Below are 18585 nucleotides of genomic sequence, written 5' to 3' on the forward strand. Positions count from 1 at the left end.
AGTATTAACAACTTTTAAAATCCATTTTAAACCGAGTAAGCGTTATATAATTTAAACAAAAATTCGTACTACCACATTTATGTATCTTATAAAGATAAACATTATATTTTTTTGTACAATTTTTCAAAACTAAAAAAATGTTCTTATATTTACTTTTATGTGTCTTCCGAATCACAAAATTCTCGGCGGAAATTTTTATAACTCAAAACTTTTTTAACCAATTTTGAGTTTTTCTATCTTTTTGAAAAGACTAATTTGAACAAAAATTCGTACTAGCACATTTATGAATCTTATAAAGATAAAAATAATGTTTTTTTGTAAAATTTTTCAAAACTAAAAAAATGTTCTTTTTTACTTTTATGTGTCTTCAGAATTACAAAATTCTCGGAGGAAATTTTAATAACTCAAAACTTTTTTAACCAATTTTGAGTTTTTCTTTCTTTTTGAAAAGACAATTTCGTAGACATTACGATTTTGCTATAAAATGGTGCTATAATTAATACTTAAGGCCTCATTTTGTGAAAAAAAAATCTAAAAAGTGCCATTTTCTCCCATATAAACATTCTTCATTTTTATACCTTTGTACAATATCACCGACAGTATTTGGCTTCATATTTAATATTTCACCAATATTTGTATATGTTTTTTCATTTTCATAATGCAAAAATACAATAAAATTTTTTTCTGAGGATGATGTTTTTCCTTAAGACCGATTGCTTTTTATTAAAAAAAAAAACCGTTTCTAAAATGATTCCATGTGATGCACGAGCTTATTTGAACATCATAATATAAATTCGTTCATTATTCACACAATTTTTGAATGGTTGCAGCGATCAATTTTTTCATAAGAAGAAAAAACAGAATATTAATGTAGCATAAATAAATGTAATATTCCATGTTTTTCACTTTTTTAATTACATTTAATCGTTATACATATATAGAAATTTGGTATGTATAAAAAGCTCTTAATATGTATGTACAACAATAAGTACAAAATATTTTTTTAAATACCTTAATTTTTATTTAAAAATTAAGAACAGAGAAAACGGAAACGTAACAAGTTAGAGTGCTATATTCGGCTATGCCGAATCTTAAATACCCTCCACCAGCAAGCTACTTTTTATTAAAACTCATTGAACTATCTAATTTTTAGATAACTTGAGAATCGGAGAAAACGGAAACGTAACAAGTTAGAGTGCTATATTCGGCTATTCCGAATCTTAAATAGCCTCCACCAGCAAGCGACTTTTTATTAAAACTCATTGAACTATCTAATTTTTAGTTAACTTGACAAAAATTTTGTTTCCGTAGTAAGGGTACTATGTTATGTATGCATACGTGGAACTAATTTTAGATTAGGTCCATAAAAATTTATATTACTGGCCTATTAATATAATAAATATTCGAAAACATTTTAATAGAAAGATTTACCTATACACAGAACATACTCATGTCGAATTTTATCTGGATATAATCATTTAATAATGAATTAATTGTTATTAAGTGATTTTCAAAAATAAAATTACGTATAATGATTTATATATAAAAAATACACATTTATGTCGAATTTTATCCCGATAACTTTGATTATCAATGTGCATTTTCGGAAATGGTCCTTATATGGGAGTTGTGACATATTATGGACCGATCAGGAAAAAATTTTTTATATATTTATATATTATTATATGTAATAATATATAAAAAAAACAAAAAATCAAGTGGAATTTTACTCCAATAGATTTATTAATTTATTTATTAATTTTTAATATTTAATGAAATATCTGCGTTTAAGTAATTTTCGGAAGTGGACTTTATATAAGAGCTATGACCAATTACGTCCATCTCCGGAAAAATTTCGTAGAATGATTCATATTTAGACAACACATATTTGTGTCGAATTTTATCAAGATAGGTTTATTTGATAATGAAATATGTGCGTTAAAGTGATGACCAAAGCTATGATCAATTATGAACCGACTGAGATCTACGTTGGTAGTATGATTTCTATTCACATTATATTTGGGAGTTATTAACGATAATCTACTTTCCGGGAATATATACCTTTGTATGGGAGCTATGGGAAATATTTGATCAATTGTTATGATTTTTAACATGATCACTGGCAGAAAAAAAAATAACGTGTGGCAAAATTCATCGAAATATCTTTGGTAGTTTCTGAGAAAAATACTTAAGAATTGAGAAAAAAATGTAATTTTCTTCGAGGTAGTCTGAAGTTTTTACTCATAACTTTTTACGTCGTGAAGCGATTTTGCAGATTTTCAATACAAAACTACTTAGGATAATAACAAATATTTCCGGCGAATTTGGTTGATTCCCTTATCTTAGTTTTAACGTGAGCGTGTTTTACACAGACAGACAGACAGACAGACGGACATACCTAAATCGAACACATCGAATATATATACTTTGTTGGGTCTCAGATAAATATTTCTTGGAGTTACACACGGAATGACAAAGTTATATATACCCTCTATCACCACTGATGCTGGTGGACGGTATAAAAACCGAATATTAATGACAGTCACTGTACATATGATTTCTATAAGTTAATGCTCAGGATCTTAAGGATCGAATATTGGGTACTTCGACTAAAAACACTTGTTCGAGCTATTATTAATCGGTGCAAACAGTGTATTCTTGACCTTAAGCGCACCTGTACACAAATAATGGCAGCATTACCCCCCGAACGAACTCAGATAGGCCAACCATTTACAACAACTGGAGTTGACTTTTCTGGGCCTTTTGACTAAGAAACTTCGATAGTAGATCGCGTCGAACTTAAAAGGCGTTTGTATTTAAACGTTTGTATTTTTGTTTGTTTTGCGACTAAGGCCATTCATTTGGTCACTTCAGATTTATCAACTGATAGATTCTTGGCTGCTTTTAATTGATTTATATCGAGACGAGGTTGTTCCACTACTATGTTGTCCGACAACGGAACGAACTTTGTGGGAGCTTCACATGAACTGGAAAGGGATTTTAGAACATTTTTGTCAGAAAGTCGCGCTCGGATCTGTACCAATTTCGGTATTAACGGACTAACATGGCGATTTATTTTAGTGGGCGCTCTTCATGGGAGGCCTATTGGAGTTCGAAGTTTCAACCTTTATTTTCGTAAAGAAGCCAAATCTGTGAAATATACCTTTGAGGAACTATCGACGGTTTTCGCAAAAATTGAGGTTGTCTTAATACGAGACCGTTGTGTCCAATGAGTGATGATCCGAATGAGCCAGTAGCTCTTACTCCTGCACATTTTTTGGTAGGATCACCAATACTAGCTCCACCGTAGACTTCTATATGTGAATCCCCAATCAGTCTCATAAATAGATATATGAAAGTTAAAGCGCTATCCCATCACTTCTGTCGACCTTGGAAGGGAAAATATTTGTATATTCTCCCTGAACGAGACTTATCTGTAGATGTCTTAGTAGTTATAAAAGATGAACAAATGTCTCCGACTTCCTGAAAATTAGGTGGAGTTGTTAAAACTTATGCGGGAAGTGATGAACACGATCGCGTCGCTGAAATTTTTGTAAAATTGTTACCATGGACGCTTTAACCAGTACGATAGAGTTTGCGCTCTTAAAAAAAAGGAAGTAATGGAGGTAGAGAAACAGGGATCTTTGGTACATGCAGGGATCTTTGGTACATGCTTTGGCACCTGAGTCGCTTACCTTAAAGGTCGCTTCGATAGAGAATCCTACCGAATGTAAAGATCCAAGACCGTCAGCAGTTCCTACAACCGCAAAGGCATCAAATGTGGAATCGTCGGGCTCGAATGTGTATAAACAGTGTAAAGGAAGACACCCGCTATATAGATGCGCTAGTTTTAGAAAGTTGCCTTACGAACAGAGACTTAGTAAACACCTGGCTAATGAGTGCAAGTTGTTGGTGAAATGCAACTACAATCACCACTCTCTTTTGCACTCACCAGGAAAACCTCAAACGAACCCAGCAAAAATAAAACGAAGTACTTCCAAAATAATAACATTTATCACCACTTCAAAAGTAGCACTAATAGAATTTGTTTACCTTCTGAGGAAGTAATGTTTAAAGACTTCCGAAGAAGCGAAAATAATCCTTTTTTTTTCAATGTTAAAGATATATTTTTTGTTACATTTTTATGGGATAACAAATTTTATATTTGGGCTTTTGTATTAAATGTGTTAATTACCCAAATTAATGCTAATATTATTTAAGTCAAATTAGTTGTATTCTATAATACTACAATTTCACTTCCGAATAACTTCCAGAAAAAGAGCATTAAAATTACTTCTTCAGAAGGACTTCAGAAGTAGTGAATTTGGAATTAAATAAAAAGGACATCCCTCCTATGACAAGTCTGTGTTAAAATCATCACTTCTTCAGGTCTTTTTCAGTACTTTCATAAAGTAAATTCTACTTCTTTTTCGCTTCTTTGGAAGTTCTTTTTTTGCTGGGAAGAAACGAGTGAAACCGAAACCCCAGTCTTCAGAGCAGTCAAGAGCGAAATCTATTCCCTCACCGGTCCATTCCATTAACTTGTATCCGACCTTAAAGGTTAATTTGTTAATAGGCAACCGTCAAATTTTGGTCCGTGCGGTTTTAGACTTGTGTTGTCCTATGTCGTATGTTTGTGAGTCCTTGTCTCGTCCGCTAACGACATTAACATATGTCGTTTAACCATAGGCAAAATATATGCACGATATAAACACATAATAAAACAAAATACACAACGCAATGATACGAAGAGCATACAAACATACCAAACAAAATACACAACGCAATGAAACCAACATACATCTAAACGTAAATCTTTTTCCAATAATCAGTGTTGTTGTTGCTTATTTATCAAAGCATGCAAAAAATTGTCTTGAAATTAAATTTTCAGAGGTTGTCTTGGATTTTTGCTTATACAATCTCCGTTATTAATGTACGAATTTTGCTGATTTTAAATAAGAAACTTTTCTAAAGCATGTCTGACAGAATTATTAAAGATTTTGATCCCGAAGATATATGAGGTCTTTAGAAAACTGATTTCAACAAACACATAGACAGACGGACATGACTTAATCGACTCCGCTATCTATAAGTATTCAGAATATATACAGTGAATCAACTAAGTTTTTTGTCTACCTTTTTTTAAGAGAATTTTGTTTTTTGTTCATAAATAAAATTCAAAAAAAAAAAAAAAACAGGTAAAAAGTAAATTTATGTTTTCCAATTGAAAATAGAGATTATGTAGAATGGGAAAACCAAGAAAAAAATATTAAAATAAAAATTTTGGTGCATTTGTTGTTGCATTTTATTATTTTTCATCAGAATTTGCACGTCAATTTAATTGCTTTTTGGAATTTATTGTTTTATTGTTAAAAGGACACGTGTTAAGTATTTTTCAATTGTAATTTTCAAAAATCATATCCTCATTGTGTGAAACTGTGTAGTTATTTGCGTCAAAAATGTTTAAAGGGAAATAATGAGGCAATTCCAATATAAAAAATTAGTTTAGATTTTTAGAACAAGTGTAAATCAATGAAATTCAATTATGAGATGTTTAATCAATCATTAAAAAATATAAAATATAGAAATTGATGAAATAACATTTTTATATTTTTCATCAGAATTTGCACGTCAATAAAGTATTTTGCATATTGAAAATTCCGGTTTATTTCGTTGGGTTTTTCAAATTATTTTTTAATTGCTTTTTGGAATTTATTGTTTTATTGTTAAAAGGACACGTGTTAAGTATTTTTCAATTGTAATTTTCAAAAATCATATCCTCATTGTGTGAAACTGTGTAGTTATTTGCGTCAAAAATGTTTAAAGGGAAATAATGAGGCAATTCCAATATAAAATATTAGTTTAGATTTTTAGAACAAGTGTAAATCAATGAAATTCAATTATGAGATGTTTAATCAATCATTAAAAAATATAAAATATAGAAATTGATGAAATAACACAAAGAATTATTAAAAAAACGCACTGAGTTGTCTTTCAAAATCTTTAACTGCCAAAGGGGAGCGAAAGCAAAAACCATTGAAGTCCTAATTTTTCTTCTCCAAAGTCCATATACGAACTTAAAAGAACACTATGTTTAAATTTAGACCTCTAAACAGACCTTAGGTTGCTTGGAAACAATATAAAGTGAACTATCGTGTGGTACGGGAAAAATACTTAATTTAGATATTTACAAATAGAGGCGGTTCTCATCACCTAAGATCCACAAAAGCAATATTTTTCAGCTAATACATACACTTATATATAGTTAGAACCCAAATCAAGAATAACTATCCAAATCCAACTACGCCTACTGTATTTTATTCATAAAATAATGCATTCAAAATATGAGGTAGAATATCAAGATTCTAGCATGTAATAGTTCTATAGTGGTATACGGTGATATCCCCATACTTAGAGTGGCTAGGATGGTACTTAGTGTTAGCTTTATTGAATAAGAATCAATATTATACAATTCTAAATGAAATTCACACAGTACTCCCCCAAATAGATGGGGTTTCCGTAATGTAGTTTTTGTCTATCAATACAAAATGACCAAAAACCCAGATTATTTTTGTTATAATCTATAGATTTATAGCCCACTAACATTTTTTTCTAGGTCCAAATCCATTGATTTCCTAATATATCATGTATCCAATTCAAAATTACTTATTATTTTCGAAATTAAATCAAAGAAACGATAGATTTCATGTTAAGTAAAATATTGAAAAATTCTTATAGGTATATAGGATAATAAATCGGTTAAGAAATGTCCAAACTTGGTCGTTCCACTACTAAAATATCTAAAAAATGTTATTCTAATACATAGGAGTAATAAAAATATTAAATTTTATAAAATAATGCAGCAATATTAAAAAATGAACAAAAAACCTAAAAAAGCAAAATACTTTATTGACCTTAAAAATTAACAATACGTTCACATTTTATCAAAAATCTTGTTAATTAATATCACGATTTTACTTTTTATGGTAGAAAATTAAAATATAAGATATTTTTTAAAAAGTACAACAAACAAATTGCTTTATTTTGCTAAAAATAATTGTTCAGATAAAGTTTTTTCTTAAAATTTATAAAATTTTACATAGGCAAATTACTTAATTGATTCACTGTACATATACTTTATAACGTCGGAAAAATATATTTTGGAAATTACAAACGGAATGATAAACTTATATGTATATACCCTTCTCACGAAAGTGAAGAGTATAAAAATTTATGCATGTATAAGTTTATCCTTGATTTATTAACCTTTATTTCTCATTTGTTGTTGCATATGATAACGCGAACTTGTTCTTAGCTATGGTCAAAAAGTTTGATTTTTTCAACGGCTGTTTCAAATCTCCAATTTCAGTTTTTTGAAACTTTGTTAAACAAATTTCAAAATTTTAGGTGATCTCATGGGGATTTATGGAGTATACGTGGATTTAGAGTATACGTATTAATTCTTTATTGTTGTATATTTTAAACAAAGTATTTTCAGAGTATTATAGATCAGATAATATAAGATATATATTCAAAGCTATATTAAAATCAGACATTCTTAACCCATAAAATGTGGAGTTCAAAGGTCAAATTTTTTATATTCGGGAACTCTCAATGTCGAAATATTATTTATTTGTTGGCCATGTTTAATAAATATGACTGGAATTTTTAATAAAAAGTCTTATGTTTAAAACAGCTATAAAAGTAAAATTAACCCTTTAAAATACATGGGACAAATTTAACCCCGAAGTTAAAAAAAATCGTAAAAACACTATCCATTTCAATAATGCTCTATATATGTAATTAGAGGAATAACAGTAATAAAACAAGTTAGAGTGATCAGCCGAATTTTAAATACCCTCCACCAGCTACTTTTATAATAATAACATTTTAGGTAATCAAATATTTGTGGAAAAAGGGTTTCACATCTTTTCTAATAGAAAAAGCTAAGATTTAAATATTTTAAATCTGTTACAATTGCAAGTTTTTTTTCGCAGCATTATAATTAATTACAATTAATCATATACGGTTAAAGTGTTTTTACAGTAATATTTCTGTAAATAAAAGCTATATTTCTGTCAAAATTTGTTTCTAAGTATATATGTAGCTAATTTTTAATAAGTGATATTAGATATATCCGATCGGACCCATATTTTGAACCGATCGTGGAAAAAATTAAAACAACATTTTGTATACAAAAGTAATGTCTGTGTCAAATTTTGCATGGATATCATTGTTTGGTAACGGGTAATGTGAACTTAAGTGATATCTGGGACCTTATATAGGAGCTAGGACCAAATATGGGCCGATCGTGAACTTTTTTTAAACTAAACTAAATTAAACTAAATTAGTTCCATTGATTTATCTAAAATCAATCGTATAGTTAATACTATTGTTCGTTTTGTATACAATGTTGGTCGAAGGGATCACATTTCCCTATATGTAAATAACTTTTTAAAATGTAACTTTTCTGATTTCATTAAACTACGGTGTATGATTACTTTTCATAAGATAATGAAATCTGGTAGTCCATTACCGTTGTTTAATAAGTTTACTTTTAGTAGATTGACTAGGAATCCGCAGATTTTGGTACCCAAAATTAATAATTCCTTCTATGAAAGATCTTTCTTAGTTCGTATTGCTCGTTGCTGGAACTACTTACCTATAGAGTTACGTATTTTCTCACATTCAAATAATGTCTTTCGCATCAAACTTTTGGATTTGTTTTCAAGTAATGGAGCCGCTTAATTCAGCTTTGTTCTCCTTAGGTATAAAAGCTTATGAATTATTAGGTACAAAAGCTTATGAATTAACCCTCGACATAATATGTGTTTTTAACATATTATGTCGAAAATCGACTGAAAGAATGGATTACATAAGTTATCATTTTTAGAAACAACATTTTTCTTTTAAGAATGTACACTTCAAGTTTACTCCATATTCAAAAAGGGTTAAATATAATATTTATATCTAATATATAAGTTTTTGTTATATTTCTGCTATGTGTTTAATTATGTCGACCTTTTTCATATGGATAGTGCTTTTTCGAATCTTTGAACTTTGGTTTAAAATTGTTTCCAAGTGCCTTAAAGGGTTAATTTACCCTTTTTTCACTTTATTTTATATATAGGACTTTATATGATGAATTCCAGTAATTTTTGGTAAATATGGCCATCAAATAAATAATATTTCGACATGGTGCACTGAGAATTCCCGAATATTGCAAATTTGACCTTTGAACTCCACATTTTATGGGTTAAGAATGTCCAATTTAAATAAAACTTGGAATATATATCTTATATTATCTGATCTATAATTCTCTGAAAATACTTTATTTAAAATATACAACAGTAAAGAATTTCCCGAAATCCGCGAGTTCAAATCACAGGTACTAACTGTACCTGTAAGACTTATTGATATAATTTTTCACCGTTTTATTCCCTTACCTATTGTCCATAAATCCCCATGAGATCACCTATAAATTCTGAAATTTGTTTAACAAAGTTTCAAAAAACTGAAATAGGAGATTTGAAACAGCCGTTGAAAAAATCAAACTTTTTTAACCATAGCTGAGAAAAAGTTTGCGTTATCGTATAAAATCAACAGCTAATATTCTAGTTATTATAGATATATTTTAAGTAACAAAATGTTTTTAAAATATATGTTAAAAAAATGTTAATTTTTTTGTCACATTTCGAATTCATGTGTTGTGAGACACGTTAATGGTCTGGGGAATTAGCAATAACTTGTAAATTTTTCAACCAATATTTGTGTTTGATATCTTTCCGAAATGCTTATTATGTGTACATTGCGATTCCTTCACAATAAAGTGCAAAATGTATTATTATGTGGCAATTTTTTAGCAAAAACTAAAAAAAAATCGATTTTCCCCCTTGTAAATACACTTAGAAACTTCAGAGCCGTTCCGGCACCTGTTAACGTTATCCTATCAGAAAACATTGACGTTTTGTGTTATTTTGTATGGCAACGCTGCGAATTTTTAATTTGTACTCAAAAACATCAGAGGGGATTAACATTGGATTAAATTTATTTTTAGATTAACTAATCTGATTATTAATTGGCATTTAATTGCCAACTTAAAAACCCGCTCTTACACATTTTACAGAATAATCGAGAACTTTTTGTTAGAGTTCTTTGCATATTTTCTGAGCTATTAAACGATTAACATTAGACTCGTCTGCACATTGTCTTAAAGAAATTTCAGTGTTATGACAACTATGATACTACTCTGCACGTTGGCGGAGGACAATTTGTTCTTTAGACATAAAGGGGAATAATCTGCACATTTTCTGAAGTAAAATATGAAATGGCTTACGAATTATATTCTATAAATCTTCACAATATCTGAAAAGAATTGTTTTTGTAACTTTATCAGACAATTAACCGAATCTTATAAATTTCTTTTAGATATTTTACAAATACTCTGCATATTTTTTGATATTTTGTGCTTGGTCATTTTGTGCCCATTTTAAGTACTTTTGTAAGAAAACTCTACGACAAATATTCACATTATCTAAATAAATTTTGATTCTTTTATTAAAAGCATGCACAAACATGTTTGTATTTTAAAATTCGTCAACTGTACATTAAAACGGAATTTCATTTTTATTTTTTATTAAGTATAATGTTATATGAAGTCGGAATAGAAAACAAAAAGTCGAGCATTATAATTAAACTTCTTACATTATCTATCGATGCTTCCAAAAAAATTTTAATAGATAGTTTCCATACTTTCACCAGTTTTGATTTATTGTATGTTCATGTACATTAGAGGTGTCCAAAGATATCGGTTTTGCTCAGATGGGTCTTATGTTCTTTAGTGTATAAAACTACTGGTGTTAAATTTTAGTCAAATCGAATAAGGGGAACCCTTGCAGGAAATCGATTGAAAAGTGTGAAATTGGGTAAATAATAGGCTTTTTTTTGATTTTGATTTCGAGCAAATCTTATCTTCTAGAGAAAATTGTCTATCCAATGAGGTATAAAAGATTTATATCAAAGAACAAATAACAATATTATTGACAATTTCCCCAACCATATATTTTTTTAAGTTAAAAAATTTTTTTAATAGATATCCCACTCGCCCATTATGGGATGCGAGTGGGATCCTATAAAGGAAATTGTCTAAGTTACTTTTGAGCAAAAAAAATAATTTTTTTTTTAATTTAAATTTTTTTCGAAACAATGAAATCGATATCTGAACTCCTTTGGACAATTTTTGCTAGAACCAATAGGTGAAAAGTTACACTCATTTGAATAAAACCATGTATGACTAAAATGTGCAAATTTCATCAATCGAAAGATATCGATTTTTAAAGTTGGGTCGCTTGTCACGAAATGACCCATATGTAAAAATAAATTTTAAAAGTGAGACCTGTGAGCTGTCGTATTTCATGTACTCTGTAAAATGTTGATAAAATTAACTTTAATGTGAAAAATCAAATCAAAAAACCTATTTAAATTTTCAGAAATACATATTTTCAAAATAAATGAAAAGCATTTCAAAACTTATTACGTTACGTACCCAAGGCATGATAATAATTTCTTTCTTTTATTTTGTCCAATCCCTATTTTAGCTAAATTCAAAATTTTTATAATGTACACATAAATAGCTTTGAGATATTAATCATCAAATTCAGACATGTAGATTATGAAAAAATAAAAATAAAAATATTCTCGTTTCTATTTTTTGCCGGCAATATACAGCTATGTTGCATAATATAGAGCCACTAGCACGTTCAAAGTTTCTCTTCACTTAAAAACTCTCCTACTAAGAATTGAGTTGGAAAACTTACTGAATGTTTATATTAATCTGTATTACCACTATTTTTTCAATAATTTACGTGTCGCCATTCGTAATCGCCCCTTTTGGAGCGATTTCAATTTAAACATTTTCTATAAAATTGTAGATATTTTTTTTAAACTGGCTCTATTTTATGCTTTATTCATTCTTGTATGTATTGTTTTGTGTTTTATTTTCATACACAAAAGTGATACTCAAATGTATGAACATAGTCTTATTTTGCACTCTTTTTTATCATTCACTTTACAAATATGTATGTGCTAAAATGAAATATATGTATAAATGTTTTCAGTTCTGTGTGCTTAAAATAAAAGAAAAAAATAGCTTCTCTTTTCCGAATGTGAACATAAAAAAACAAAAATTGCTAATTTTATTCATGTACATACATATATTTATTATGAATGTATCAATTTAAGTGTTCGTAAATGAATATATTGAACCCTGAGATATACTTTGAACGTGCTGGTGGCTGTTTTTTATGAAACATCACAGTATAGCTTACATCCATAATAATTTGGATATAATTTTTGGTAAAATATTTACATATTTATAAATTACCTTTTGCACGTAAGGTACGGGAATTTGTCCAATTTGCCCTATTGAATTTTTTGCCGTCCACCATTGGTCTTCATCCTTTCTGACAATGGTTAATATTTCGCCCCGCCGGAATGGTAAGTCATCCTGATCCTGTTGGGAATAATTAGGCAATTTTTTTTATTTTCTAAAACGCATGTACAAACTTACACTGCCGTCAAAATCAAACTTCCCCACAACTCGTTCTATTTTTTTTTGAGCTGGCTTGCGTAATGGTGTTGTATCCAAATAGTGTAATGTGTAGAATGTTAAAAGTTTTGGTAAGTTTTCAAATGATTGATCTCCAATGCGATAAACTATTTGGTCATTTTGCTGTATTTTATTTATAATATAATTACTAACTTTGGTGTCCTCCCTGTATGATATGAATGTAAAAATGCATAAAAGTAATTTAGTTAATGAAAGGTAATTGTATGAAAGAGACTGATTTACCTTACGCATAAAACATAATCGCCTACTATTGAATTACTATCACGTACTAAGAATACTCCTCGCTCACGTTCATTCATTAACACTTCAGTAGCATCTTGACGCGACATAGGTCCAAAATACCAGCTAAAATATAAAATGTAATAAATATAAGTTTGTATGTTCTTTGTGACATTAAATAATTAGTACATTAGTAATGATTGTCGAAATATGAAAATTTTAATTTCTATTCAACTTTTTTATTAACAATATTATTACGTTTGAAATTGCTATTGTTATTAGATAATTGTAATTTAGAAGAATATTTATTTAAAATGTATTAATCGAATAAAGCCAAGTAAGAGTTCTATTTTCAGCTGTGCCGAATCGTATATACCCTTAACCATAGTGCGTTTTAGAAAACAGTTAATAAAAAATATTAAAAAAATAGTTTTTTTTATATTTTTATGAATTGAATTTCATAAAATTTTAATTTATTTTCTTTCATTAATTGTGGTTTTTCTTATAATTATAAATTATTTATATACAATCTCTACAGTAATGTTGGCAAATAAGAAAAAAACAAACACAACGTAAGCATAAACAAAGATACTGTACGTAGTTGTTTTGCATGTCTGATAGAATTACTGAAAATGTAGTTCCCGAAGTTATCTGGTGTTTTCAAAAAATATACTTACATACAGAAAGTCGGACATGGCATAATCGACTCAGCTATTTATAAAGATCCAGAATATATATACTTTATTGTCTGTCTGTATTTTGAAATCAATTTTAACCAGATATCTGTGAAATCCAAATCTTCAACAATTCTATTAGACTTGCTTTCGAGAAGTTTCCTATTTTCTAACATCAATGCAAATCGTATTAATGGATCAATCCAAAATTTACTATAGCTTCTATTTAAGATTCACATTCAAAAACCATCTTTTTCCAATTTTTTACAATTCAAGATCATTTTTGACCCACACTTTATTTGAAACCGTATTTTTATACCCTTCACCTTCGTGAGAAGGGTATATATAAGTTTGTCATTCCGTTTGTAATTTCTATAATATAATTTTCCGACCCTATAAAGTATATATATTCTGGATCCTTATAGATAGCGGAGTCGATTAAGCCATGTCCGTCTGTCTGTCCGTCTGTCTGTCTGTTGAAATCAGTTTTCTGAAGACCCCAGATATCTTCGGGATCCAAATCTTCAATTATTCTATCAGACATGCTTTCGAAAAGCTTCCTATTTAAAATCAGCAAAATCCGTTCATAAACAACGGAGATATAAGCAAAAATCCGAGACAACCTGTGAAAATTTCATAAAAAAGACAATTTTTTCCATGCTTTGATATAAGCAACAACAACTACACTGCTTATTTGAGTATTTCGTTTCATATGTTTGGATGGCTGTGTGTTTCATTGCCTTGTGTATATTGTTTTTGTTTCTTGGTGTATTCAGTTTCGTATGTTTGGATGTCTGTTGGTTTTATTGCGTTGTGTATTTTGTTTTTGTGTGGTTATTTCGTTTAGCGTTGTTGTTGTTCATTTTGTTTTGCTATTGCTATAATAATGATATACAGTGTCTCTCATAAGTATTCGATTTTAATGTATTCGAATTTAATGTATTATGAAAACAGACATCATTTTATAATAGATTTTTTGGAAAAAATAAATAAATTTTTTATGTTGTCCAGACAGTCCTTAAATTTTATACCACATTTTAAAAATTAAAAAAAAAAATAATTTACTTAAACTAATTTAACTTTAAAAAAAAAGTGCAAAAAATAGCTTCACAAAAGTATTCGAATTTTTTGTATAAATCATATTTAGATTAGCATTATGAAGTAAAAACAAATAATTAAAATGAAATTAATGTTTTGTATAGTAGCCTTTGTTTTTAATAACAACTTTCAAGCTTCGTGGGACCGTTTCTACCAATTTATGGAATAGTTCTGGCGTTATTATATCCCACTCTTAATTCAAAGCAACCGTATGGTGGTTTTAGAGGATAATGAGTGATTTAAAAGTTGTTCTTCTTAATATAACCACAAATTTTCAATGGAGTTTAAGTCCAGACATTAACTCCATTGAAAATATGGTGAAAGAAGATACTTAGTGTTGTAAATGATCAACATTTTCACGTACCAGGTCGTGTATTTTGGATCGTTTTTGTGTTGAAAAATAAATTGAATGGGTTGTAGCCCCATTTTGGTGGTACTAGCATGCAAATTCTGCTCTAAAATTGACAAGTGGACCTTCTAGTCTATAATTACAATAATAAATTTTAGCGGTCCAACACCGTGGACGGACACAGAACCCCAAAATATGGCAGAGCAACTTGAGTCCTTCACAGTTGGTTTTAAGTAAGATAATTCTAAGGCATCTCCAAGCTTTCGCCATATCATCTGACGACCATCTGAGCCAAAAATATTATATTTGTTCCAATCATCGAAGATAACCTCCTTCCAGAATCCAATATTCTTACTTATGAGTCTATTTGCGGAGTGAAGACACTTAACATCGATTAACTTCGATATGAGCGGTTTCCACCTTGGTACTTGACCATGCAAATTATTGCTCCCTAGTACTTTGCGCACAATTTCGACACTAATTTTTATTCACAGGACTGTCCTTAGTTCGTTGTTAATTTTTGGAGCTGATAGATGAAGGTTCCTTCGGTATTTCCTCAGTATTTCTCTGTCGTCCTGTATTGACAGCAGTTTTGGACGACTTGATAATGGTAAATACTCGATGGAATTCTTTGTTCCATGCGTGTAATGACAAAATATATTGTCGATGGGAATCTATCAAACATTTCCTATGTGTATTTAATTGATCGGCCTTGATTATACAGATATAAATAAATTTTTTAATTTGAATAGATCAACTCTTTTTCTTTGAACTTTTTAAACGCTTACACAGGAAGAATTTACAACATAATTATGCAAATTTCCAAAAAATATAATGTTGTATATTCCATATAACGACTACCTGCATAATGGGTTATTTAATGGGCAATAAAACACGTGTTTAAGGATTCTAAAAAAGTTCTTAGAAAAAATGCGAATATTTTTCGCAGTACCTGAAATGACCCTTTTTGGGTTTTTTCCATTTTCTTGGAAACCATTAATGAGTTTTTATTACTTTTTTCTTGTATTTCGTAAAAATAATATAAATTAATAAAATTTCTGTAAAAAATTTTAAATACTATTATTATTTTTAAAGTAGCATCATAAAATAACACAGTAATTCATAAAAAATAATAAATTCGAATATTTATGTGAGACACTGTATATACCTAGTCGGGAAAATGAAATAAATATAAATTTTATGAAATTGATATATATTAAATACACTATGGTGAAGGGTATATAAGATTCGGTACAGCCGAATATAGCACTCTTACTTGTTTTTAAATGAAATAAGTTCCTATTTAAAAATAACAAATTATGGAACAAGTCGGTTTTCTACGCCCACTTTTTATAAAACTATCCTTACCCATATCCTATCCTATAATTATATGAAAGAGACTGTCTGTTTGTTACGCTTTCGCGGCCAAACTACTGAACCGATTTACATGAAATTTAGAACACTAATAGTTCTATTCTAAGTGGAACAATAGGCTATATAAAATCATGATTGGACGTCACGATTCCTCTTATGCTCACTTTTTTCTATATAATTGTTATACAAAATTTTCATTTGAGACTCACAGAAAACTTCTGAACCGTTTTACATGAAATTTGGTATACCGATAGGTCTGACTTCAGGAGGAACTATAAACTATATAAGATCTGAATCGGACGCCACGTCCCTTTTTACGCCAACAATTAAAATTAAAACAATTACACGGTGTGACAAAATTACATAAAATCAATACACTAATCGCGAGACCTAGAGAAATTGGTAGGTCTAGTAGATTACAGTACCATTTTTAGAATCTTCAATATACCCTAAAAATCGGATACGATTCACGATAATTATTGACCCACACTTCATTAGAAAATATATTTTTTAAATATTTTTTTATTTTAGCCCATATTTTTATGAATAAAATAAGATATGAAACGTTGAAATCAGATAAAAACTGACAGAAATACAATTTTTTTTCTTAAAAACAAAAATTTACCAAATCTCTCTTTGCTGGAGTAAAATATCAACTTAAGATATGCAACACAAATATAAGCTTTATTATTCAAATTGATAATTTACTTTAGAAATGAGAGATTTGGTAAATTTTTGATTTTACCAAAAAATATTCTATTTTTGTAAATTTTTATCAGATTTATTCATAAAGAAATGGGATAAAATAAAAAAATTTTAAAAATATGTTTTCTAATAATGTATGGGTCAAAAATGATCTTCAATTGCAAAAAAATTAAAAAATATATAAAAATTTGTATTTAGATCTATATATTGTACACATTTCCGTAAAAAATATGAAACAATTGAAAAATATTAAATCGGTTAAGAAATTATTGAGATATAATTTTTTTGGTCTGTGACATCCCCAAAATGTAAAAAATGTATGTATATCTAAAAAACTATTATAGTTATAATCTTCAAAATAGCAAAGTGTTTTTTATATACATTGATTTTAGGGTAGCAAAGCACACTGGGTATAGCTAGTAATATATAATAATAAACAAGCTGCTCATACCCGGCGTTGCCCGGGTTTCTTCTAAAAGTAAAGAGAATCTTTTTCTATCTGTAATGTCTATACTTTTTTAATAGATGTCAAAATTTAGCTTATAACGATAAAATAGTTATTAAATTTTTTACATGTTGTTTAATACTTAAGTCAGTTTCTGCACCATAAGTCCCTTAAAAATTTACAAATTGAAAATGAGCCTTAATTAGGAAATTTTGACTAATTTGTAGAAGCTTTTAAGAAACTTTTTTTGAAAAATTATACTGAAATCAGCATTCTCAATTACTGGTAGGGAACTAAGGACACTTTCAAATTAGTTGTTTTATTTTTCCAATGTGCAGTAGATTTAAAGAACTATCAGTTCAGTTTAAATTTGGTCACACTGTACTTTGAATTGTAGTGCCCCTGGTGTAAAGAGGCAAAAGTCTTAGGGGCATTTTATTAACTACAAAAATACGTATCATTAACAGTACAAAATTTCAAGCGATTTTCTTGGTGTTTGAAAAAGTACAGGCAATTGAAGAAACTCTGAAACGATTTTGAAAAATTCTGCACAAACTCATTAAAAATTTCGGCTCATTGGAAGATTTAAAATTCCTTTAAAAATAACAAAATTAAGTTTTTTCTGTCCTAGGTAAATATGAAGAATCCTTGAATCTAGACAGACAAAACAAAACAACTTTTAATTTGACAAACAATTTTGAGTTGTTCATTAAATAGTAAAACCACCGTTATTGTCTCATCATTGTTTCTCAAAAATACACCCATTTATACAAAAGTATGTTTAAAAATATAATTTTTATTCATTAGCTTTTATGCATGCGTCCAAATTAAAGTTTTGGCTGAATTTAGACACCACTTATTAAATCCGAAGAAATAAAGGTTTAAACGTCAAATATCGTTAGATGCACAAAGAAGATACCCAAATAATTTTTCTTTTTAAAATATCCACATCTTCCTCTAATTAAAATAAATCGGAATTTGTAAATGGTAAATGGAAAATGTGTGCTGGAGTTATTCAAAATCATTATTTTATTTGAAAAGCTTGGAATAAATACGGCGCTACATACAGAAAAAGTTGTGCAGAATTTTTGGT

At 28.8% G+C, this 18585-nt stretch overlaps 1 protein-coding gene across 2 annotated transcripts in view; it reads right to left on the reverse strand.

The window, feature by feature from the left end:
• LOC119601879 (adapter molecule Crk) overlaps window positions 1–18585 on the reverse strand; it is an 83138-nt gene that overhangs the window by 16360 nt on the left and 48193 nt on the right. For both annotated transcript variants that reach the window (XM_037953115.1, XM_037953116.1), the window contains exons 3-5: window positions 12851–12973; window positions 12569–12773; window positions 12383–12511 (exon numbers count right to left, since the gene is read on the reverse strand). In XM_037953115.1, the coding sequence (XP_037809043.1) occupies window positions 12383–12511; window positions 12569–12773; window positions 12851–12973 (457 nt within the window). The remainder of the gene's footprint in view (window positions 1–12382; window positions 12512–12568; window positions 12774–12850; window positions 12974–18585) is intronic.

Source organism: Lucilia sericata, unplaced genomic scaffold (genome assembly GCF_015586225.1).
Source record: "Lucilia sericata isolate MDLA Ls3-8-SP2 unplaced genomic scaffold, ASM1558622v1 Contig000196F_arrow, whole genome shotgun sequence".
NCBI lineage: Eukaryota > Metazoa > Arthropoda > Insecta > Diptera > Calliphoridae > Lucilia > Lucilia sericata.